Consider the following 27,321-nt stretch of genomic DNA (forward strand, 5'->3'; position numbering starts at 1 on the left):
CTTTATTTTGTATAAACTTTTAAGCCTAACAGCATTCTTAACTGCAAATGTTATTTTTAAGTAACAGCCCATATTTAAATTTTGCAAACAAGATTATGCAGTAAATATTTAAAAAGGAAAATGTGGTTAAAGAATGTTTCTTCTAGATTTAAATTCTTAATACTTGCCCCACATACTATGGGTACAATCTTTGATATTTCTAAAATTCTCTTAAAGCTGAGATAATGAAAGTTAGATGGAATATGTTATTCAAATCTAAAATTGCAGATTTCAATGTAATTAATGATATTTTTTTGTGAGGAAAAGGACTGGGATATTGAACTTAATTTTATGTTTTGGATTGTCATAGGTTATAGAGTAAGGAAGGCAAGAAACTATTTGGGTATGTGCTTTCCATATAGTAGCCTTGAAAATTGCTTTTTGAAAGAAACCTTTCTCCCTAAGCCTTTATAGAGCTTCTGTAAACTGTATTATTTGACAGTGCAGGTAGTCCTTGTTTAGCTACTGCCTTTGACAGTGACCTTTTGCAGTTACAACAGTAATGAAAAAGTAACTTTGCAATCAATTGCTTTCATTTACTACCTTTGCAGGTCTGTAAAGCAAAGGGAAGCTGAAGGAAGATCATAAGCACAGTTACGGTTTCACTTAGCAGTTACTTCGCTTAATGACTTAGTTGCTTTCCCAATTATGGTCGCTAAACAAGGACTATCTGTACTGTATTGAATCAGGTGAGGCAATGGATTCTCTCGACTGAAGGCAGCTTTTCCATGATAGATCTCCCCAGGGTAAGCTCAGCATCTTAACTACTACACCACTGTCAGCTTTATGGATTGACTCTGTCCTAGGATGTAATCATACACAACTGAGTTTTGTGATAAGATTCTGAAAAGGTAAGTTTTAGAAACCCCCAAAGAAACAGCCAATTGAGAGACAGCAAGAGTGGGAGAGATTGGAGAGAAACGATTTGGTATTTGGTAAAATGATGGCAGAAATTCTAGTGAAACTAGATTGGTTGAGCCCGTTGAGAATACTCTATTAAAGAATGAATAATTGAGACAGGGAGAGTTAAGTGGAGCCCTGGAGGAGATTTCTACTATACTCGGGTAAAATTACCAACCACACTGAAAAAGCTAATGAAAAGCAAGAAACAGATTTATTTCTTGCCTGATACTGAAAGATGTAGCTTAGTTTCTGTTGGTAGTATAAGGTCACTCTTCTTTCTAATAAATTTCTATTCCTCTCCTGTTTGATCTCATTAACCTTGTGAGGAATCTGTGAATAATCTACCCAAGTGAATACCTTCCTAGGTGCAGTAATAGTATATTAAGAATTTACAGAGCTCAAACTGGATCCCAGTATGCCACTTATGAAACTGGCCCTAAACATATGCATTAGGAAAAAATATTTGAATTCATAGGAGAAGGGAGAATCTCATCTGTATATTTACTATTTTTTTTAAAAAGTATTGTATTATTGGCCTCAGTATATTACGGCAATTATTAAATGGGTTAATAAGGTGTTCCATTGACACAGGGATAGGGGGAAACATTGCTTAGAGATCTAAACAACAAATGTTTTCTTTGATCCTTTAAATTTTAAATGTTTTTACTTATGAACTTTGCTGTACATGAAAGATCATAAAATTCAACTCTCCAAACCTCTTCTTTTCATCCTGCGGAGATCACTAAATGTCCATAATTAATAATAAGTGACACCTCTCATTTGTAAGATTTATATCCCACTTTTATTTTATGAGCACAAGGCACTTCCCGCCTTCCATTTCTCCCCACAACAACAACATTGTGAGCTAAGTCAGGCTGGGAAAAAAGGTCTAGTTCAAAGATGTCCAGTATCATGATATGATCAGAGTCTGAGAAGGATTCCCATTCTGGACATCTGGACATTCCGGTTTCATTAGTCAAAAGAATGGTCTTGCTGCCAATTTGTAAGTAGGCTGTGGTTAAGAAGCTGGAAAAATCCCCACCTTAGCAGGATAAGAAAGAAAGTGGTTTTTCCTCTAGTGGTTGAGATTGCTGTAACCTTTCAGCAAATCTGATCAGGAACCCCTTGAAAACATCTTGCTGAGAAGAGGCAGACACCAAATAAGCTGCTGTGACTGAGAATGGATTTCAACCTAGGTCTCTCAGTGACAGTCCAACCCCTTAACCACTATGCCATGCTGCCTCTCAATATATTTCCATTCTTTAAATGCCAGATTATATAATTACTAACTCTTTGTACTTTTAAATTCTTTATTCATGTTCATCAATTTTAGCTGAATGTGTTTTTAATTGCCCTACACCTCTGATTCACGTTATGAAATCAGCTCTATATTGTTCAGCCATCTCCTTCCTTTTCACAAAAGTTGATGAACTTTACAGTAATGAGCAACCAACATATAGTAATGGGTTTAGTTTTGCTTTCTTTTAGCTTTTTTGATTTCAGAGACAGAAAATATAAAATGGGACATTTTTAACACGGAGACATAATTTACTAGGAGTTTCTGTTCTTGGTTTTTGCTGGCTGGCTTCTCCTGAATCAGATTTGTCTCTGCCTCATAGTGCCATTCTTGAGGGTAGCTAAATGTGTTTCCTTGAAACAATTGTATTCTGCCTTAAATTCTCTCACTTCAACCTTGAGACCATCGAGGGTTGTGTATGGGCAAGGGGGCCTGCCCCAAGTTTATTTTGAACTAAAGTGAAGATAGAGTCTATGCATATCCGTGAAATTAATACAGTGGTTAGTGGGAATCCTGATTAAGCAGGACTCATAGTGGTAGAGTTAGTTCGGTGTGGTGATTAAGGTACTAGGCTAGAAAACAGGAAATTGTGAGTTCTAATCCTGCTTTAGGCACGAAGTCAGCTGGGTGACCTTGGGCTAGTCATTCTGTCTCAGCTCTGGAAGGAAGGCAAGGGCAAAGCACTTCCAAAATCCTACCAAGAAAACTGCAGGGACTAGTCCAGGCAATTGCAAGGTGTCACAAATTGACAATCATCATCATAATCATGATCATAATAATGGGACCATAAAATAGAGAAAGTCATAGAAAATGAAGAAATTAAATTGCTCTGGGACTTTATAATTCAAACAGATAGGCACCTGCTACATAACACCCCAGATTTAACAATTGTCGATAAGAAAGACAAAAAAGTCTGGGTAGTGGATGTGACAGTGCCTGGAGACAGCAGAATAAAAGAGAAAGAACTGGAGAAGATAACAAAATACAAAGACCTACAAATAGAAATAGAATGACTGTGGCAAAGGCAAGCAAGGGTAGTACCAATAATAAGAGGTGCCTTGGGTACAATCCCAAAACTGGAGCACCACTTGAACACCATTGTCCTTGACAAATTCGCCATTAATCAATTGCAAAAGGCAGCCTTACTAGGAACTGCTTCTATCCTGCGATGATATCTGTAATACTATCAAACATCCACATCTGCCTATCCCAGATCCTTGGTAAGGACTCGATAGGTAGAAAAAATGCCAAATCCAGTCTGAACATCTGGCTGACTGTGCGATGCTCATCATCATCATCATCATCAACAACAACAATAATAATAATAGTTTAGTATTAACAATTATTAATAAGAAAGACAAAAAAATCCTCTGGATTGTACACTTTGTTATACCTGAAGACAGCAGAAAGAGAAGAGAAACAACTAGAAGAAATCACAAAATGTAAAAGACCTGCATATAGAACAATTGTGGCAAAAGAAAGCAAAGATAGTACGAATAGAGATAGGTGCCTTGGGTGCAATCCCAAAACATCTGGAGCATCACTTGAACACTCCAAGTGACATTGATAAATCAACATCAGTTGACTGCAAAAAACAGCTTTACTTGGAAGACCTTACATCCTGTGATGGTACCTTTAACACCATCAAACATCCACATAGGCCCATTCCAGGTCCTTGGGAAGGAGTCAGTAACTGGATAAAAAAAGGCCAATTCCAGTCTAAACAGCTGATTATGCAATCAGCCATAACAATGATAGTGGTTTGTAGATACCAAATGTATCAGTGAAATAGACACATTCTTTCCTTCACCAGCTATGAATTGTGGGACTTATATGGGGATAACAAACGCAAGGGGGATGAAAGGATAGGATGAAAGGGTATGATTCTGCTTCTTGTTCCATCCCTGTGCTACACTTGTGAGAATTTCATAATTCCATCAAACATTACCTTTTCAAACACTAAAAATCTGATCTCCTTCCTGTTCTATATCTTCTCAAATACAATGGTAAACACATCCAATGCAATGAACACATATATTCTGTGAACAAAGGCAGTGCACGGAGATAAAGAATTCACTATATGCATATATATGCTTAGGAATAAATGTGCAAAAATATATTAAAGGGTGCTCAGTCCTTCTGGCTACCGGCTCTTTTAGCCAAGTAAAGTATAGACTTGACAAATGCATTTTAATGCATATTTATCTGTCAGGCAATAATCAGAGATTGTGGTAAAGTGCCCAGAGGGGAAATAACCTGCATCTTTCCATTTAAATTAATATCCAGGACAAGGGATGGAAACCTCACTGTCAGATGCAGCTTTCTTTTCTTTGAATGAGGCTGAATTAACCCTTCTCAGGTCAGGGTTGAAACTATACCACCTTTCCCAATGAAACACAATTCTAAAGAAGAACAATAGGGAAAATTGAAGCTGCTGAGTGCGAATTGAAACCCTGAGCCATGATAATAAAGATGGCAGTTGTTTCTATCCACTTGTTACTCATTATTAGCAGGCATCTCTCCCCACCCCGAACATCTCTGCTCAAGGAAAAAAGAAATGGGAGTAGAATCCCCCCCTCAAATAATCATCAAATCAGTGAGGTAAGATCAGAAGGAGAATAGAGGCACACTGAAGTTTATCAACTGAGCTTCCTGCAAGACTAAGGGGCTCATTCACCTATCCATTCATCTGAATTATGTCCCATCCTTCATTTAGGAGTTAGAAGACACTCTTCTGAGTCTATTTTGATGGTGTAGTCCATCATCTTTCATTCAAGGCACTGCTTTCTCCTATTTTTTTTCCCTACCACAATCCTAAAGATTGTTCTGGTCCAGAATCAGCCTGTGAGCTTATGGGACAGAGGTGCAATTGAGTTTCTATTTACTGAGCATTCTTTTTATAGATCAATTTGTATTTCTTCTCTCTGTCTTTAGATTTTGCTTCTTTGGATTACTTAAAAATCATGTCAGTTCCCATCAAAAGATGAGATGACATCATGACGTCATGATTTTGCAGCTTTCCCCACAACTGCAACCATGGTTGGAGGTTGCAATGTAGAACGTGAGAAGAGAGACTTCCTTGAGCCCTGAAGCTGTGGGTGACAGAAAGGTAAAGCAAGACCCCGGCAAGGTGCAACCTGCTTGCAGAAGTAGGGAAAATCAGGACCCACAAGAGTCACCTCAAACCACAAGATGAGCAGCATATAAATTTAAGAAATAAATAACTAAATAAATAACCGAGCAAGCAAGCTAGCAGGAATTGGCAACAAGATTAGAACAATAAGTTCTAATAAAGATTAGAACAAGTTCTTATAAAAATACCTGTGAGCATTGTTAGAAGAGGCTGAGATGAAAGTTCCCAAGAATCTTCTCAGGTCTTTTGCATGGAGCTCCAGCCCCACAAATATCAAAATTGTGGACTTGTGGCAAGTTAAACCACAGCTGAATTAAGTTTGGCTGCCCAAGGAAGATCAGGCAGAGATGCCATCCAGTAGTAGATCAATGCAAAGACTAAATGAAGAAGAGCGCACAGTAACTTCAGATAACCCACTGGGACTTTTCTTCTGAAGTCTCCAGTATACTGGCAGGTCCAAATACAGCTTGCTACATCTTGCTAAGATTGAGCCTGAGTCTGTTCCTTTCCACCCAGGCCCACAGCCTCATTACGGTGGGATTAGCATTACATGATGTGGGATTCAACCACATCGTTTTGTTGGCCTGGAGTTAAAATAAACAGCTGAGTATTTTCAGCATACTGGTGATGCTTTACCTCAAACTAAAAATGAACTTCGTCAATAGCCTCATGTAGATGTTAAATAAGAATGGGAAAAGAGTAGAGCCCTCTGGCACCCATACCTTAGGAGACTTGGCCGCAGAGAAAGAAGGAAACCTACTGCAATACAGAGCCAGTTACTTTTAATCTGTATAGACAGCCCAGAAGGATACCATAGATGGTGGACTTGAAAGCTGCTGAGAAATCAAGCCAAGCCAGGACAGTTGCATTATCCCCATCCCAGCTTCATCAGAAGTCATCAACAAGCATGACCAATACTATCTCAATACTATGTCCCAACTGAAAAAGATAATATGTTTTCTCCAGTTTGACCACCTCCTCAACATCCTTTCCTAGAAAAGAAAGGTTGAAGATTGGATGAAAGTTACCCAGAACTGTTGGGTTCAGGAATGGCTTCTTAAGAAGCCTGTATATAAAATTAATACAGCCTGACTAGTGGCAATCCCTCTGTGTTCATTTTGAATCAGAAACCACCTGGCTCTCTTGCCTAAGGCTGATGACGAAGGGCATATGATTTAAAATAGTTCAGGCAAATCTATATATAAATTTTTACTTTAGAATTTTAGCCGTTTAGGTTGTTGGCATTTCTTGCCTGCTTTACTTTTGGCAGGTGTCAGAAATGAAATCTCGTCAAACTCAACTGTCAAATGGTAAAACTGTGGCGTATCTTCTGTCAAATACTGACAAAATACCCGGAATATGTCAGTGATAATCATTTATAAATAGCATCATATTGTTTTTTATCCTGACTTTCCCACAACAGGTTCATGGCGGCTGAGACGATCGCCTCTTTTCTTTACAGGAGCACTAGCAGAAGAACCTACAAAAAAATGTATACACTTGGTGGAATATAGGAGGAAGTGCTGTGTACACTGCCCTAAGTTCCAGAAAGAAAGATGGGATATAAATTTAACCAATCAATCTGGGAGTGTGTGAACTGTATCCACCACTTCCCCCTGCTGTTCTCTGGATTGGTTGGGAAATTGGCATTAGCCCCAGATTTCAGAGCAGTGTTTCTCAACCTTATCAACTTTACGATGAGTAGACTTCAACTTTGAGAATTCTGGAAGTTGAAGTCCACTCATCTTAAAGTTGCTGAGGTTGGGAAACATTGTTTTAGAGTCTTCTACTCAGCGGAGAAATTTTTGGTGTAATGGGGTGCTGGAGTAGAAACTGGGATACCATGAGTTCTAGTCCTCCCTTAGAAATGGATGTTAGCTGAGTGACTCAGAGCTGGTCATAGTGCCTCCTAATAACTAGCTAAGAGGTCATTGGGGGCTTTCTATTATTCCAGTCCTGGCATCCTTCTTCTATGAGGGACAGATTTTATGCAAAAAGAAATTCTATGTGCACTATGATCACAAAGACTGCTGGGAGAACGAAGATATTTACATGTGTAAAGCCAAAAAGATGGAATTAAGATTTCAAAATCAACACTAAAAAACCAACAACAAGAAAGAGTCCTTGTGAATCCAGTAGCTGTGAGAATGAGCTGTTGGGAAGACCATCAGGCACTGAGCCACAGAGACCTTCAATTGTTTGCATAGTAGTTTCAAAAGGAGAAAAGTTTGCATAATCCCTTAGAGAAGCAACCACAAGGAAGGACTCACTGGAGAAGAACCTAATGCTGGGAAAGATTGAGGGCAATAGAAGAAAGGGATGACAGAGAATGAGGTGGCTGGATAGAGTCACTGAAGCAGTAGGCGTGAGCTTAAATGGACTCCAGAAGATGGTAGAGGACAAGAAGGCCTGGAGGAACGTTGTCCATGGGGTCGCGATGGATCAGATACGACTTTGCAACTAACAACAACATGTATGTATATGCCCTCTATTCAAGATTATTTGATCCCATGTAGATATATGTATCTGCCTGTCAGATATATTTTATTCTCCCATGTCTATGTACCAGGCTCTTGAAAAATCTCTTTAGTCCTGGCAGTGCGCTAGGCTACTAACTTTATAGGCCAGCATTATTCTAGCTTCAAAACAAATATAATATTAGCCAGCTAAAAATTGCTCTCAGAGCTCTGAATTCCTCTGGGATTATCTTTCATGCTCAAGTTCAAAGCATTTTTTTAAAGTTGCTTACATCAGGTAACTATTTGTCCACATATACAGGGTGCACCTAAAGTTAAGCTGCATAGATAATTTATCATATAAATTATGTTAAATGTTGAATAAATGGTTGCTATTTATTTTTTATGTCCTGCTCTATTGTTATAAATAACCCATGGTGGTGAGCACATACCCAATACTCTTTTCTCTTCCCATTTTCCCCACAATAACAACAACTCTGTGAGATGGGTTAGGCTGAGAGAGGCTGACTGGCCCAAAGTCACCCAGCCAGCTTTCATGCCTAAAGTAGGCTAGAACTCACTATCTCCTGGCTTCTAGCCTGGTGCTTTAATCACTTTTTCTTCTTAATACTTCCATACTCATTTGACACCTGACACCTGACCTTTGAACATTTCTAAATGATCTTTTCTCTGAAAAAGTTAATTAAGAAAACATATTGTGATTATGGAGCCTGACTTATGGTGCATCCTGCATATGTCTCAGTTGAACAAATGTTTCTTCGATTTCTCTTCAATTGTCAATAATCTTATCCGTATGCTTTAAATTCCCATGCATCATAGTGGCACAGTGGTTAGAATGCAGTACTGCAGGCTAACTCATACTCATTCTAGGAGTTCGATCCTGACCGGCTCAAGGTTGACTCAGCCTTCCATCCTTCCAAGGTCGGTAAAATGAGGACCCAGATTGTTGGGGACAATATGCTAACTCTGTAAACCACTTAGAGAGGGCTGTAAAGCACTGTGAAGCAGTACATAAGTCTAAGTGCTATTGTTATTGCTAATGATGCAAGTCAAGTTTTAACAGGTGCCAAAGTTTCTTATACAGGTGGTCCATAGTTAACAATTGCAACTGGGACCAGAATTTCTATTGCTAAGTAACATGACTGTAAAGCGCAATGTCACATGACCACGCCACTTTGCGAGGGCAGTTCTGACACTTCCAGTTGCAATTGTTAAGCAAATCTGACACTGTCATTAAATGCAACATCATGTGGTCTCCATTTGTGATTTCCTGTAGGAAACCAGCAAGTAGATTGCAAATGGTGATCACATTACAATATGAGACACTAACTAATCAATTAAGATACTATCAATATTAATTTTAAGTATCCAAGTGTTTTATGGACTGGTCATTGGCTAAAATAAAGATTCTATTCTATTCTACAAAGGTTTTCACAATTCATTGTCCGATTATTTGGACCTGAGTCAGAATCTTTCTACTTCTACATATTAAGTATGATAAAGTCTATAGAAATCTATGGAAATTTGTAGGGTTTACTGGGGTTTGATTTCTTATAACTAGTTCAGAATAATTACCTCGAAGGAAAAAAATCTTTAAAGATGTAAAATATTCCAAATTGATGTTATATCACATTAATGTTGATATAAATTGAGGGTTAAAAATTAGAAAGAGTTTATGGAAAAGACAATTCTTGTGAAATTGAAAAAAACTGATATATTGTATGTACTTAGATTCCTATGTTAATATCTTTAAGCAGGTTGATAAATAATTAAGAACATTTTCATGGGATGGATAAACACAAACTAAATTGCAATTCACATATGATGACAGGGATTTTAACTTTATTTTTATTATTGGGTATATATTTCAAATTCTATTTCCAAAAGGAATTCAAGTGATCAAACTGAGAAAACATTATATGCACAATTAAGTGATTATATGTTCCTTCTGATACCTTTGCAGGGACTTGATTCCTTTTTTAGTCAGAACTCACTTGCATTTCCAGCTCTAAAGACTATAAAATATATTTGAATAATGTTGGGCTGAAGTTTTAATATTGACCCTTATTATCATCATAAATTTACACTCTGGGATAATCCCAGTTTGAAAATAGCATGTCCTTTTTTTCTTTTTGGGAGTTCATGATCTACTGGGGATATTAATATGCACCTGCTTATTACCTATAAATTTTTAAACCTTTCAAAATATTATTAGGGGAATAAGTATTGTCCAGAACTTTGGAATGGCTATATGTTCAATTAAATGTCTTTTTGAGGATTCAAAAGCTGTTGTATTTTTATTGTCATTAAAGAGTATTACTAAGTCAGATTAATATCTGGCAGGATATCTCTGAAGGCCTTAGAAAAGATATTCAAATTTGATGTGTCTATAGTTACAAGAATCAGAATTGCACAATTGTGTATTCTTGTGACACTCTATGGAAGTGAAAGTTTAAAGAAGCAGGATGGGAACACTATTGATGTCTTTGAACTTTGGTGTTGCAGAAGTCTCCTGATAATAATTTGGACAGTCACGAAACAAGTGGATGGATCATCAAACAAATCAACCTAGAATTCTCACTCAAGGCACAAATGACTAGGTTGAAATTAGCCTCCTCAGACACCTTATGTAAAAACCCAGCTCTCTGGAAATGGCTCTAATGGTGGAAAAAGTGGAAGGAAAGAGAAGGAGATGACTAGCAGCAAGATGGATGGACTCAATTATTGTGCAATTAGTGCACTGTTGGAAGACTTGAAAGAACAGGTTAGGATAGGGGTTCATGGAGAATATCTATATGGTCACCAGAAGTTGAAAATGACTGTATGGTACATCATCCATCCTCCATCCATCCATCCATCCATCCAATCACCACTAAGGTGGATATCAGTTATTTACATGCAAAAGTTGGAATATTCCTTATTAATAAATGGTTAGGAGTCTTAAAGAATTTGTTGTCAGCTTCATACTGAATATATAACATGACACATATAAATTACACACTTGCCCCATAATTGTTCAATTTGGTTTAATATCCATAAATTTGTTTATATATTTTTGGGAAAATGGATTAAAATATATTATGGTGAATTATGATTTTGAATTATTTAGCAAATATCGAATTTGTCAGTATATGAAGGACTTTGGATTAATGAAAATGGAGTATAGCAGATAGAATGATTATAATATAAAGAAAAGGCAGTGTCATATTGGGCTTACAATCTTGGAGTTTTGATATGCATTTGCTCTCTACTTATGAATTGGTTTTCTACTGATCCTATGAAATATTACTGTGTGCCAAGATTTAATGCTGTAAAAAAATACTTTTTCCTATTGTCTGATAACATTTTGGATTTTTGGTTTTCTCTTTTTATTATTTTTCTTTCTATCTCTTTCTCTATATTAAAGCAAATAAAAATCTTAGGAGAAAAAAGGACAACATTATCAACTTTAATATTGGTTTGTCTGGACTGCCACTTACGATACTTCTGCTGAGATGGGAATACTGATCTCTCCAAGTATTCTAGAAGCTATTAACCAATTTTTGTACCTATTTTTACCACTGTTGGAGGTTACTTACAATTTGTGTGTGGTGGAACTAGTTCTCAATGTCCATTCTAAGGCATAAGGCATGTCCAAGTGCTGTTTCATGTTTATGCTGCAGTGCAGAATTGCAAGCTGTAAGAAGAGTTCTATTGACATGTAGCTGACAACCAAATGTCCAGAATGGAAGCAAAGCCAACTAGAACCATGTTTAGAGAATTCCTTATTCATTACCCTAAGGTTGAGAATTGGAGTGCCTAAATATAAAACCAATATGCTCAAGTGGAGATTCTTAGCAGATAACAACATGCTATGTGAATGTGGAGAGATAACAGAGCCCAGCCCACCTGCTGGTAAGCAAGCTACTACCACAAACATGTACTGATAATGACTCATTTTTAGCTAACGACAAAGTCAAAAAGGTGGCTTCCTTCTGGCAGTTTAAAGTCTGATCCACACACGAAAGAAGACATTTTGAGGAATCCTTTATCTTCCATTGAAGAGCTAGTTTGTTGTCATCTTTTGTGGTCTGGAATACTGCATATTCCAGATATATCCTAATATATTCCAGGCATGTTTTCCTGGGAGGGAGGGGGGCTGTTCTGCTAAGCAGTACAATGATTTTATTCCTTGCAACCAATTTTCTTTCTGCCAATATAGCAGAGCGCATAGCCTGAAGAAGTTTGTTGCCATTTTTTTTTAAAACACATATTGTGTTTATTGAGTCAGGCGCAAACATCTCTCGCTATCAACCATCCAAGATCAAACCTTTGAGCTTATGGAGCACTATAGGTGAAGTTTGCATTGTTAATGAACTTTGTTCTCCTTTTATTTCCTATGAAACAGTAAGGTTCAGGCATCAAGATGTAGACATCATACTCCAAAGGTGAGATGGGACTAACTATGGATTTCATTTGCAGCATTTAGTGACGAATCTCACCCCAAGGTAGCTTTCAACTGCTACCCTCTCTTATTGTTGTCTCTGTCACTTCCACAGAAGTGTTCAATATGTTCAGAGCATCCTCCTCGTGGATATCAAATAAGACAAAGAGTTATATTCTTCTGACATCCATACTTCTTCAACATATAAGGCTACTTCTTGTATTACGTTCTGACTAGTAAATTTTGAAGCCAGAACTCCTGCTTTGACCTTCACCACAATTTGTGCATTTTCTTATGACATCAGTCAATTATTTTTTCTCTGTCATGCTTTGAGCTACAGAGAGAAACCTCGAAAGACTCCGAAAAATCTGGGTGCAGCATTTGATTTGTTACTGCCACAATTAGCATATTTGATCATTGTTTTGTAATGATTAAAGAGATGTGTAAGGATGGAAGGAAAACAGTTGAAGCATTTTTTTATGTCACTGTTTGCATTTTTCTGCAGGTTCCCCCCCCCCCAGGTTCCCTCCTGGTACTTCCTTAGAAAATACCATTGATTATCCAAAGGACCTTATCTGTCCATAATGCTTATCTTTCTGCTAGATTTGGGGTTGACAAAATAAATATAGTTATTAAGATAATAAATTGAATTATAATAAAAATATAAAGATACAGTTAATGCGATGCTGAAACTTGTGAGCCATTGTATTATCACATGCTTTGTGGTTATCATCTCAAATGTGAAGCCTGGATCTTTTTTTGTCTCGACTAGGTCATGGATGAACTTTAAAATAAATCAGGAAAGTCAACTTGTTCTTTCTCTTTGTACTTTGAATCTTGTGTAACCTTTTTTCATGAAGTCCATGGAATGATTTTTTTATGATAGAATTTACTCCAAAAACTGTTTCCAGGTAACAGAGATATAAAAACATAAATCAATCTTGTACATCATTAAGTTCACTTACCTCGTAATACCAATAGACTTAGACTTACAGTATATACCATGTTATAGTGCTTTAAAGCCCTCTCTAAGCAGTTTACAGAACCAGCATATTCCCCCCAACAATCTGGGTCCTCATTTTACTGACCTTGGAAGGATGGAAGACTGAGTCAACCTTGAGCCGATCAGAATAATATCTTTGTTAAAGATCTTAGGAAAACTATTTTTGTGAAGAATGCCTGTTCTATAGTTTCTTGGCTGCTATTAGCATTTCCCCAATCTTTTTAAAGCTATTTTTATTTATTGTTTAGGGTTATTTATATTCAGTGATCTAAATCACTAAATAAAATACTATAAACATACATTTCCCATTTTTTTTTGGCCAACTAGTCTAATTCCTCATTTGCATCAGTATTTAAGTGCTTGACTATAATTTTAAATGTAAACCTCCAGGCTCTATTGTTCTTGAGATGGTCATCAAATTAAGTGAGGCGTGTGCCAACAAGCTCATGGCTAATTAGATATTTTGCTAGATATCGTGTGATGTAGCTGAAACTTCAGCCTGGGTATCCTGGAAGGCTTGTAAAATGCTTAGGAAGAGTTGAGTTTTACAGCAATGAGCCATCTTTACAGTTTGGGATAATAGAAAAGATTGGAGTGGTTTCTGGGTTTCAAATGAGCATGTGCTGGAGGCCTCCTTAAAAATCGCATTTCACTCTGGGTTTAGAGGCACTATACAGGAATAGTAAATTGTCTGAATATCATCCGTGAATCTTGTAGGCTGTTGTGACAGCACCTACAGAGAAGCATGAATCATTTTGTTTTTCATCAGGCTTGATGGATTCTTTGTGAATTTGTTTAGTAAACAATCCATCTTCACTTCCAAACAATAAGAGACTGGATTGTGAGGCAGTATATTCTAGGTGCACTGAAGAGCATTCTGGATAATAACTACTAGTGTCACACTCCTTGCTGTTCTCACACTACAGATGTTGGTACAAGCAAATTCAAAAACTTCTTTATCCTGCTATATAATATATTGAGAAAGCCAGTCTGGGCTAGTGATTAAAGACAGCTGACTAGAAACTTGGAGAATATGAGTTCTTGTTCTGCCTTCAACATGGAGGTCAATTGGGTGGCTTTGTGCCAGTCACTCTCTCTCAGCCTAAGGAAGAAGGCAATGGCAAACTAATTCCAAACATTTTGCCAAAAAACCTGCATGGAACATCTGCTGTATGAATCACGGGAAGCTGGGTTGTGTTAAAGCAGAAGTATCAAGGACTGGGACAGAAATTCTAGGAGTCAGTGAATCAAAATGGATAAGAATGTGACATTTTTAAGCAGACAAATTTATAATTTTCTATCCTGGAAATGAAACTCAAAGAAAAACAGTGTAGCAATTATCATTCCAAAACAAATCAGAACATCTACAGTGGGATACAACTCTATCAGTGACAGAATAATTTTCATCAAGATTCAGGGCAGCTGCTCAATTTATCTGTTACACAGGGGTACATACAACAATGGATGACAAAGAAATAATTGATGAATTTTATGGACATTACAAGTAATAGATCAAACACCAAAGAAGGATGTGCTAATAATTATTGGCAACTTTAATGCAAACGTTGGAGAGGAGAAGATGGTTCAACACCCTGGTGTCTCCAAACACACAACACTATAGTTAAATAGATTGTATCTTATGTAGCAGTGGATAGAAAAGCTCTATGCTGAATTTCAAAATGCTGTTGATGCTGTCTGTGGCTACTGATTAATCAACTACTGATTAGAGAAATACACATCAGATTCACAAAGTTCAGAAAAGATCCATTCCCTATGAGATATAACCTAGAATCCACTGTAGAAGAGCATAAGATTGAGGTTACAAATAAGTTTCAGCAATCCAGAGAAATCACAGCAGCATCGAAGCTTCTATCAATGTCATAAGATAGTATTTCTCAGCACAGGCAGCTTTAAGATATGTGGACTTCAACTGTCAGCATGCTGGCTGGGATGTCCTGAGGGGTGGTCGAAGCTCAAATATCTTAAAAGTTGTTAAGGTTTGAGAAACTTTGTCATAAGGAACAAGCAGGAAAGGAGTTAATTATGGAACATAACATAAAAAAAATGGAAGGGATATATGGAAAACTTTTCAAGAAGATCAATTCAGATGACATCATATTCAAGAGAGAAAAATATGAGCAGGAACCAGTGATGCTTGAGGAAAAAAATCAGATAGGCTTAACAACTGGCAAATAGGAAAGCCCATGGGCAGGGTATGGAGACTACACACCTGCAAGTATCGCATAATATGGTGATAGGATAGGATAGCCTGAAGAGCTTTTATCCATAGAATAACCAGAAATCAGCTATGATTGGTCTTTGCAAGGGGACCACAGAAGAGCGGTTTCCTGCAGGTTTGAGTGCTGGGAGTTGACAGTATCAGTCATCTTTCTCACAACTGTTAATCACTTGTCTATTAACCATCTTAAAGCTAGTAGACATCTTTGGAATAAAAGGTTTGAAAGGTAGGTTTAGCTTCACCTCTGAACAAATGAAAAATAATTACAAGCTTAAAAACTTAAAAGGACAAGTCTGTTTTTTGTGTCTGTTAACTGAGACTTACAAAATGTTACAGAAGGCCATAACACTGGAGATAATAAAAGAGAACTTTGAAGAATGGAGTCAGAAATTACTAGTTACAATATCAGTATATGATGTTGATTCTATGTATAGATGATCTCAAAAAGATGTTAATGAGGGAATGACTGATACAGAGCAAATTTTGTCTGAAACGACAGAGAAAGTATTGAAAGTGGAACTACAAATGAACAGCCAAGAGAATGATTTGGAAAAGGACACTTCATCGATTATATAAAAGAAATTGGCTGAAGTTTTAAAAATTAAAGGGGAAATATAGCTGATGAACGAAAAGAATGGCCTGGAAAATATTTTCTTCTTGGATCTAGCTAAGAGGCTTGCTGAAACCTTGAAGAAATCTGTGCGAGGGGATAAAATAAATTGAAGAAAAATTAAATGCTACTGCAATTTTTAAATGAACTAAAGATTAAGACTATTAGAAGCGAGGAATATAAAGTTGGTTTATTTAATCAAGATTAAAATAATACTTTTTTTGTTTTGCAAAGTTCGGACAATCCTTTATGGAATTTTTTGCTGAAATGAGAATTAAAAAGTTGATGTTGCGTGGCTTTATTATAAATTAGGGATGAGATATTAAACTCTTCATCAACAAACTCTTCATAAATGATTTAAATGAGGAGATAGAAGGAAAATTTATCAAATTTGCAGACAACACCAAGTTGGGGAAAATAGCCAATACTTTAGAAAATAGGCTTAAAACTTCGACACTGAGCCCTATCCAATAAAATGCAATTTAATTGTAGAAAAGTAAGATGTTATGCTTAGGCAAAAAAACTCAAATGCACTACTATAGAAAAGGTGATACCTGGCTCAACAGCAGTAACTATGAGAGAGATCTCAGAGTTCTAGTGGACAATCACATAAATATATATGAGCTAGCAGTGTGCTATAGCTACTAACAAAGCAATTCTACTCTGCATCAATAGAGGAATAGTATCAAGATCACATGAAGATTGGTAAGACTATACTTGGAATACTGCATCCAGTTTTGATCACCGTGATATAAAAAAGACGTTGAAATTCTAGAAAGAATACAGAGAAGAGCAACAAAAATGATTAGGGATTGGAGGATGAATGAACAGTTGAACAATGAACAATTGCAAATACTGGGTATGTCTAGGCTAGTGAAGAGACAGATTAAGGGTAACTTGATAGCAATCTTCCAATATTTGAGGGTCTACCTATTTTTCAAAGAACCCGAGGGCGGGACAAGAAGTAACGGTTGGAAACTAATCAAGGAGAGAACCAACCTAGAACTAAGGAGAAATTTCCTGATACTGAGAACTATCAATCAATGGAATGGCATGGCTCCAGAAGTTATGGGTGCTCCAACACTGGAAGTTTTTAAAAAGAGACTGGATAGCCATTTGTCTGGAATCATATAGGGTCTCCTGCCTGAGCAGGAGATTGGACTAGAAGACTTCCAATGTCCCTTCCAACTTTGTTATTCTGACATTCTGTTGTTATTCTGGTTAAATATTGTCTGAAAGAATTTGGGTTATTTTCACACTCCAGCTAGGTCATATGATAATGAATACAGCACTATTATATCTGTTGGGCTTATAAAGTGATAAAGTGTCATTGTATCCTAGTATAGGGGGTACCTTGCTCAATAGTAGTAACTGTGAGAAGGATCTCGGAGTCCTAGTGGACAATCACTTAAATATGAGCCAGCAGTGTGCTGCATCTGCCAAAAAAGCCAACACAGTGCTGGGCTGCATTAACAGAGGGATAGAATCAAGATCACATGAAGTGTTAATACCACTTTACAATACCTTGGTAAGGCCACACTTGGAATACTGCATCCAGCTTTGGTCACCATGATGTAAAAAAGATGCTGAGACTCTAGAAAGAGTACAGAGAAGAGCAACAAAGATGATTAGAGGACTGGAGGCTAAAACATATAAGGAACGGCTGCTGGAATTGGGTATGTCTAGTTTAATGAAGAGAAGGACGAGGGGGGACATGTTAGCAGTGTTCCAATATCTCAGGGGCTGCCACAAAGAAGAGGGAGTCAAGCTATTCTCCAAAGCGCCTGAAGGCAGGACAAGAAGCAACAGATGGAAACTAAGCAAGGAGAGAAGCAACCTAGAACTAAGGAGAAACTTCCTGACAGTTAGAACATTTAACCAGTGGAACAACCTGCCTCCAGAAGTGGTGAATGCTCCAACACTGGAAGTTTTTAAGACTGGACAGCCATTTGTCTGAAATGATGTAGGGTTTACTGCCTGAGCAGGGGGTTGGACTCAATGACCTCCAAGGTCACTTCCAACTTTATTATTATTATTATTATGGATCATCGCACAGTCAGCCAGATGTTCAGACTGGATTTGGCATTTTGTCTACCTATCGAGTCCTTACCCAGGACCTGGGATAGGCAGATGTGGATGTTTGATGGTATTACAGATATCTTCGCAGGATGGAAGCAGTTCCTAATAAGGCTGCCTTTTGCAATTGACTAATAGCGAATTTGTCAATGCCAATGGTGTTCAAGTGGTGCTCCAGTTGTTTTGGGATTGCACCCAAGGAGCCTATTACTATTTGTACTACCCTTGCTTGCTTTTGCCACAGTCTTTCTATTTCTATTTGTAGGTCTTTGTATTTTGTTATCTTCTCCAGTTCTTTCTCTTCTATTCTGCTATCTCCAGGCACTGCCACGTCCACTATCCAACTTTTTTGTCTTTCTTATCGACAATTGTTAAGTCTGGGGTGTTATGTTGCAGGTGCTTGTCTGTTTGAATTCTGAAGTCCCAGAGCAGTTTAATTTTATCATTTTCTATGACTTTCTCTATTTTATGATCCCACCAGTTTTTGCTTACAGGCAAATGATATTTTTTGCAGATCTTCCAATGCACCATTGTTGCTACTTTGTCATGCCGCTGCTGGTAGTCAGTCTGTGAATCTTCTTGCAACAGCTTACCAGGTGGTCCACTGTTTCTTCAGCTTCTTTGCATAGGCGGCACTTACTGTCTGTTGCTGTCTTCTCAATTTTGACTTTATATGCATTTGTCCTTAAGGCTTGGTCTTGTGCAGCCAGAATTAGTCCCTTGGTCTCTTTCTTCAATTTTCCTGCTCTTAGTCATTGCCAGGTCTTGTTATTATCTGCTTTCCCAGCTATTTTTTTAATGTACTGGCCATGTAGTTCTTTGTCTTCCCATGCCTGTATTCTGTTCTTCATTTGGTCTTTCTTGTAGGCTAGTTTGGTCTCTCCAGTAGTCAGTAAGCCTTCCTGATATACTAATTTCAGTGCATCTTCATCATTGTTCTTCAGATATTCTTCCAAAGCCATTTTTTCTTCTTCAACCATCTGATGTACTTGTAGCATTACACGCCCACCTATTTGCCTTGGTAGATAAAGTCACTGGAAGTTTTTAAGAAGAGACTGGACAGCCATTTGTCCAAAATGGTGTAGGATTTCCTGCCTCAGCAGGGGGTTGCACTTGATAACCTCCAAGGTCCCTTCCAACCTTATTATTATTATTATTACCCATGAACAACATTGTAACCACAAGGGGAAAGAGTTTTGAAAAGTCTTGTGTAGTTCATATTTTAGCTTATAGCAATCGTGTATGACACAAGTGTTTGGAGGCATCTGTAAAAGAAGGGGGAAGGTCATCAGCCAGTTCAGATTCTCTCTCAATAAAATAAATAAAAAGTTAGTGTGTTTAGCACAACTTAAAAATGTTCTGGTTAATCTTAGGTGTGCAGTTGTATTGGTGTTGAAAATCAGCTCCCTCCGTGGTTATTTATTTAGCAGTCTGTGGCAATTTTTTTCTTTTTTGATTCCATCCTTTTGTAAAACTAGTGGGGAGTGGAATTAAGTCCACAAGCTCTATAGGGGGAAGCAATTTTAGCTGGTGTCATCCTGATGTAAAGCTATAATAAAAATGTATTTTATTATGGCATTAGTTAGTATTTTATTAGTATTGCTAATAAAATATTGTAACACCGTATTTTAGGTGTGTTAATGGGAAAGAGAGCCATGGTGGTACAGATTGAAATTCAGAAGGCAATTGGATTGTAACGGGAAGGGTTTGGTAGCCTCTACCTGGGGTTTTTCTCATTTTGAAGCTGAGTTTTCAAGGAGCGGGATGGCTGGAGAAAATATCTACAAAAATCTCTTGCTTTTGCCATTGGAACCTCAAGTATTTCTAAACTCTTGCTTTTTGTTTTGTTTTGTTTTTTATTCTTTTCTTCCCTTCGAGGTGTCTGTGGGGAAACAATCTGTGATCGGGCAAGGAAGGGGATAGGGCGAAGTTGAGCCAGAAAAACAACCCTGGAGTCAAGGCTGGGAAAGTTCCCACGAGAAACTCCTTCTCACACACACATGCACTCTTTCCTGCTCCTCTAACACTTTGGCCCCTGGCAGGAAGCAAGAGACCAAACTTTCCATTTGGGAATCAGACTCCGATAAAAGGAGAGATTTGTTGTTGCCTAGGCGGAAAAAGAGATTTGGAATGTACTTCACTCCATTCCAGCTCCGGATTTTACTCTAGTACTATGACCAGCAATAGCTGTTGCCAAATCGTGAATTTGCTGAGACCCAGAGATGGATGTCATTTGTGGGCTGTGTGTCCCCTGAGCTTGCTAATGCTGCTGGGCTTAGTTGGTCACTTTGAGACAGATGTCAAAAACAGGCACATAGTCTGCAATCCAAGGACACATCTGGCCCACTAGGAAGTCATGTTCCCCAGCCTGTCGCCCCTCCAAAGCATCACTTTTGCTCTTCCTTGTCCCATCACTTCTTTTGTATATGAGATTTGTGTGTGTTTGTATATGTGGGAAACTAAGAGAATAAAGTTTGTTTGTCTGTTTGGGAGGTGATGTTTTTGGTCACAGAAATTTGGAATTCAACAGATGCACATCCTAACTTTTGTCAGTCCTAAAACTGAATGGTTTTAGAATTAATTTTAAATGATAACAGCAATATTTGATCCATTTGATTTGCAGCTCTGTACCTGTTCAAGTGCTTCCTTGACCAAAGAAAAGTTATGCAGCCTCCCCCCCCCAATCTAGGAGACTGAAGTAACAGACTCAGGGAATAACCTTCCCCTTAATTTCTGATGTTCTGGGGCTGACTGTGAATACTCCAGAGGAAAGAGAAAGAACTTCAATATTCTCAAGGATTCTCACTAGGATGGAAGAAGTCTAGGAGAACCCATGAACAACCTCTTCCCCCCAAGCCTGGAGCTAATTTTGGCTGCATCTCTTGAGAAGCTGTTGAAGACATGTCTATTCCACTTTTATCTGCAATTCAATCAAAGACAAAGGAAATCTACAACTGATAATTTTTGTGCTAAGAGCCCTGGGCAGCTGGTGCCAAATTGAATCAATGATTGCTTTAGCAAGTAAACAGATATTACTATAAAAGCATTAGACATCTTCAAAGGGTGACTCACAGTACACTTGCCAGAGGCCCATAGCATGATGCTTATTAGGCAGGTATCATGACTCACAGTACACTTGCCAGAGGCCCATAGCATGATGCTTATTAGGCAGGTATCAGTAACCAAGAGTTTGGGGTCAGGAATCATCCATCCTTTTCTTTTTTGTTTTCTTCTTCCACGTTTTTATGGAACTTCTACATTTTGGAGGAGGTGTTGACATACCTGAGTTTGTAACTGTCACTAACATTTTCCCCTTTCCTGGATAAGTATTGCTCAGACATTCTACATGCTCTTATGGGAACAGATAACCAAGAACGAAAACATCATTGTTCAGCATCAATTTCCACTGGGCCAAGATTGATCACAGTGAAAATGTAAAAACATTGAGATTTTATTCCAATTAAAAATGAGACAAAAATGCCCTTGAGCAACTATGGAGTGGCTTTTAACACTAAGGAGCAAGTCTTCTTTTGCCAAGGAAGTATTAATGAGAAATATACATATCAAAGTAATCCAGGCAGAGTTTAAGGACTGTTTAAATCTTCCTTGACAAAACAATTGAATTAATTGTAAACTTTAAAACTTACCGATTTATTCCAATACCATCATTATATTTTATGTATAATGCCTTCCACCTATGCAACAGATATCATCAACAATTTTTATGTTACATTTTTAGAGTTTTCCCCTGATTCAGCAGCAATTTTTAAAACAATATTGGCTTCTTTCTTTTTTGTTTATATTTATGAAAGTACCAATCATCTTATGATTACCAGGAATGACAGCAAGACATTTCATCAAAATTCATATTTTTTCCTGAAAATATTAGCTGTTTTCTTCATTCACCTTAGTGCTTAAACATCTTAGTATTATTTGGTAACAATTGTGGCATATAATTACAATTATTGGGAAGGGAAATATTACCATGAATAGTTTCAACTTTAATTGGCAGTTCTAGATTGCTATGTAAAGAAATTACATACTTCACAGGTTTTTTTGTTCGTATGTACATTGCCTGTCTGGCCTGTGTCATTTTAAATTCAGATTTCCTTCCTTTGGTAATACATATGCAGTGCTACAAAAATGAAATTCAAATCTCATGTTCTATCCAAAGCTGTACTAAACATGTTCTATCCAAAGCTGTACTAAATCTATGGCTTTGTCAGACAAGGAGCTTATGATCCATTCACTAGTACCCATGTTTTCCCGAAAACAAGATCAGGTCCTCTATTAATTTTTGCTCCAAAAGATGCATTAGGGCTTATTTTCGAAGAAATATGGTACTATATGCATCCATTTGGCTGACAATCTTAACTGGGGCTTTTTTGGGGGGTGGGGCTTATATTACAAACATCCTGAAAAATCACAGTAAGGCTTATTTTCCAGTTGGGTCTTATTCTGGGGGCAACACAACATGAGCATAAGTGTCTCCATTAACATTTTGAAGTAGGAAGATGTTGTAATCCTAAATATGAAAATACCCATATGCACTACGGTTCTACATTGACCTCTGATTCTTGGAAACATGAACAAGGATAAGTCACTCTGTGTGTGAGATGAGTGGTCTCTAAATTAAATAAATAAGTAGATATTTTAAGTTATACTCCTATAAACAATAGCAACCACTCCTTCCTTCCTCACTTTTCTTTCTCCTCTCCAAGATAGCATAAATCCTAGAACAGTGATGGCGAACCATTTAGAGACCGAGTGCCCAAACTCTAACCCAAAACCCACTTATGTATCATCGGGTGCCGGATGGGTGTGGCCCATTGGGTGGGTGTGGCCCATTGGGTGGGCGTGGCCCATTGGGTGGGCATGGCTGCAGTGGTAACGGCAAACTGGGTGGGACTAAAAAGTTCAATCAATCAATTCCAACTTTGCGAGATCTTTTTTTTTCCCCGGGAGAAGTTGAAATTGATTGATTGATTGAACCTTGTTTTTTTTTTTTGCACAAGGCGGTGGAGGCCTAAAGCGAAAAGGTTTTATAAAACCCAGCTGAAGGCCTAGGACTGGGGCGACGGCACACGTGCCCACAGAGAGGGCTCTGCGTGCCACTTGTGGAACGCGTGCCATAGGTTCGCCACCACGGTCCTAGAATAATCTGGGCCAGGGATAGGGAGCATTTGGCCCATCAGTCAAATCTGACCTGACAGGTTGGCCTGACAACAGGTCTTGAGAGAAATAGTGACCCCTTCCCAGGTCATTTACATGGTCCTAAACATTCAAATCGATCAGCTCTTCTAATTCTGCTGATACTCTAGCACTAATGCTGGCAGGATTTGGTTGTGTGTGAAGAGGAATGGCAAAGCAGATCACAAGGATTCTAAAATGCTAGCTTAGATCGAATCATGGATCCCTTATAAATACCGCAGAGACTCTCGTTCCAATCTAAGCGTAACTGCTGTCCAGAAACGTACCTCACTTCAGGAATAAAGAAGGTCTTCCTTGCAAGGATATAAAAACCGCCCACAAATCCAAATCCAGTGATGAGAATTAAGGACAGCTAAAAAGAGAGCGAGAGAAATGAAAAAATACTTATATAAAATGAATATTTATCAGGGGGATTGGGGCGTGAAAGGGAGCTCTTTACACATCAGGAGATTTACAGTGAAAATATGACACAGCAATCGTGTAGCCCAGTTCTTGTACATAGTGTAGCTGTCAGTTTGAGTGACTGAATTAAAAGAGGAAGGGGAAATCGCCATGTCTTGGTGAGGAACTGTGTCTTGGGAAGAGAAATTACTCTCTGCGGCTGGTATCTTGAAGGATAGAAGGGAGCAGGACTTTTCTGCCAGAGGGACTAAAGAGAAAAGTCTGTAAAAGTCAAACACTTTCTCTTCCTCCATCTGTTGAAAATTGTTACTGGGATATTTTATTTCATCATGGTTGATGATGTCATTTACTTTATCAGTGAGGATGTAATCTCAGGTTGATTTTCACTATCCACTAACCTGCCCTTGACTTCGCTTATTCGATTTCCCTTCACTTCCACCACTTTAACCTTTCCAATCCTGTTACTTATCATCCTTTGAATATCATTTCTTTCTTAACCAGCTTTCCCCTAAATAGTTGTTCCCCAAATCAATGGAACACAACGCTGATTCCATGTACTGTCTATGACAAAAACAGGAATTTCTATAGGGATATCTCTTGCCATAAAACCTCACCCATCGTTGAGTTATGTCTATGTCTGTCTATCCCACTAGGTAGACCAGACCAAGAAATCAATCCCAAAGGAAAGCTAAAATGAGCCGAGGTGGCGCAGTAGTTAGAGTGCAGTACTGCAGGCCACTTTAGCTGACTGTGTTTAGCAGGTCAGCGGTTCAAATCTCACCGGCTCAAGGTTGACTCAGCCTTCCATCCTTCCGAGATAGGTAAAATGAGGACCCAAATTGTTGGGGGCAATGTAAATATATATATACATTGCTTACTGGTGTACACCGCTTAGAGAGTGCTTGCACTTAAAAGCGGTATATAAGTCTCATGAATAAATAAATAAATAAATAAATAAATAAATAAATAAATAAATAAAACCACTTTCATTGAGTCTGGCTGTAATAATAGGATCTGCCAGGTCTGATCCTGCTGTACATCTTCCTCTTCTTATAGCTAATGAATTAGGGAGTCCTTTGCCTAACTCACTTCCAAATGTTTTCTTGTTTTAGCCTTTAAAGATGCCTCAGCCCCTTTTGCCTAGATCAGGGGTAGGCAACCTCGGCTCTTTTATGACTCGTGAATTCCTGAGTCAGCTATTCTGGGAGTTGAAGTCCACGAGTCATAAAAGAGCCGAGGTTGCCTACCCCTGGCCTAGACAATGGCTTCTGCATACATTCATCAAGGTAATCTTCTTTACTCTCTATCCCAGTGGTTCTCAACCTTTTTAATGCTGTGACCCCCAACCGGTCGTAAGTCAAGGACTACTCAACCGGTCGTAAGTCGAGGACTACTCAACTGGTTCAGTACCATTTGCAAAATGGGACTTTTGGAAGGCTCAGCAGAGCAGAGACAGCCTGGACAATTCCTATTGGCTTTTGAAAGCCAATAGAATTAGACTCTATTCAAAAGAGTCTATTCTATTGGCTTTCAAAAGCCAATAGAATAAAAGGGAGTAGCACAGCTAAGAAAAAGGGGGAAAAATGGTGGACTGCGTTGTTTGGCGACCCCCGTGAAATGGTTGTTCGACCCCAAATGGGGTCCCGACCCACAGGTTGAGAACCACTGCTCTATCCTGTCACATTTAAGTATGATTTTCAGAAATGTAAAGAAGGGGTTTTTTTGTGCAGCTCCCAATATATGAAATTCCTTGAGAATTCTGTCTATTCTGCTAATGATCTATGTGTGTTGGAACTGTCTACAGTGATTGGGAATTCTTTTCCCAATACCTCCAAAACACCAAGGTTAAGAAGCTGATTTAACCTGAAATCCTGCTTGTTTCTGAAACTATTAATCAGCTTTTGCTTCTTCTTAAATTGTTTAAATTGTTCTATTTAAGGATTCCCTTTTTTTAAAAAAAGTAAGTCAATTTGCAGTGAATCCTCTGCAGTGAAAAATAAGGGAAAGTTTCACCATGTGTAAATAATAAAATATTCTAAAACTCGTGCTGGAAACAGGTAGTCCTTGACTTACAATAGTTTGTTTAGTGATCAAAGTTACAACGGCACTGAAAAAAGTGACTTATGACCATTTTTCACAGCTATGACCTTTGCAGCATCCCCATGGTCATGTGATCAGAATTCAGATGCTTGGCCACTGGTTCATACTTATGGCCCTTGCAGTGTCCCAAGATCATGTAGCCACTTTTTGCAACCTTCTGACAAGCAAAGTCAATGGGGAAGCCAGATTCGCTTAACAAGTGGGTTACTAACTAATCAACTGTAGTGTCACTTAGCTGTGGCAAGAAAAGTCATAAAATGGGGCAAAACTCACTTAACAAATGTCTTACTTAACAACCAAAATTTTGGGCTCAATTGAGGACTACCTGTATTATAAACAAAGAACCAAATATACAGTAATAAAGGGTTAAATTGTAATAAATCTGAAATTTTGTGCACAAGAAATCTCTCTTGGTAAGTAGCCTTCCTTAAGGCATTATATGCTCTGGGAGTGTTTTGATGTACAGAATTGTATAGAAAGACAATTCATTTTTCTGATTATTTCAAGCGTCAAAAGTACATGCTTGCTAGAAAGAAAACTGGCATGGTAAAAATCTTAGCTGCTGCTGTGGAGACAGCAGTTGAGATAATTAAGAAGAATAGATGGGATCAGCAGACATAGATACAGAGTTCCTCGCTTTCACATGCTGTTACCATGTGAAATAAAATATTCCTACTTTGTCCTGAATTTGCTATCAATCTGTTCGTAGGTTAAGCTCGCTTTCTAATATTATGAGAGAAACAGACAATCTATATCCATTTTTCACATCAGGAGTATAAACGTATGTCGACTATGGATTTTTGCTGAGATATGTTCTCAAATACTGGTAATAAAGAGTGCTCTATAGCTACTTTTTCTTTACATCTCCTCCCCCTTTTCATATGTGTCAAAAGCCTGGCTTTTGGTAGGGTTGATGGAAGGGACAAGTATTCTGGATGAGACAATGTTGGAGTGTCCAAGGGTAAGCAATTTTTTTTTGTTTTTGTTTCTGGGGCTGGTCTGTGCCTTTCTTCTAAAACAGTGTTTCCCAAACTTGACAATTTTAAGGCATGAGGACTTCAACTCCCAGAATTCCACAGCCAGCAACGCTAGCTGTGGAATTCTGGGAATTGAAGTCCACATGCCTTAAAATTGTCAAGTTTGGGAACACTGTTCTAAAAGGAAAATGGCTCCCGAGGGCTGCAGGAAGCATACCTGATGATGCAGTGAGTTAGATGAAGTGGCAAGGCTGAATTTGTCACCTTTTTTTTTTTTTTTGGTCTGGGAGATGAAATTTGGGGTGTCAACCTCAAATAGACGGGTTACATTTTAATGCATCTATTCTTGTTATTCTTTCCACTAAATGACAAAAGATGCTGAAATTGGTGTTTAGTTGCTAAGATTCAGCAATATCATATTAGAGCAGCGG

General features: G+C 38.1%; 1 protein-coding gene across 1 annotated transcript in view; it reads right to left on the bottom strand.

Moving 5' to 3' along the window:
* LOC120310210 (cytochrome c oxidase subunit NDUFA4-like) overlaps positions 1 to 27,321 on the bottom strand; it is a 50,542-nt gene that overhangs the window by 10,484 nt on the left and 12,737 nt on the right. The window contains exon 2 of the mRNA XM_039348362.1: positions 23,678 to 23,763. Within this exon, the coding sequence (XP_039204296.1) occupies positions 23,678 to 23,763 (86 nt within the window). The remainder of the gene's footprint in view (positions 1 to 23,677; positions 23,764 to 27,321) is intronic.

The sequence above is a fragment of the Crotalus tigris genome, unplaced genomic scaffold (assembly GCF_016545835.1).
Source record: "Crotalus tigris isolate CLP2741 ecotype Arizona unplaced genomic scaffold, ASM1654583v1 scf7180000018146.467361, whole genome shotgun sequence".
NCBI lineage: Eukaryota > Metazoa > Chordata > Lepidosauria > Squamata > Viperidae > Crotalus > Crotalus tigris.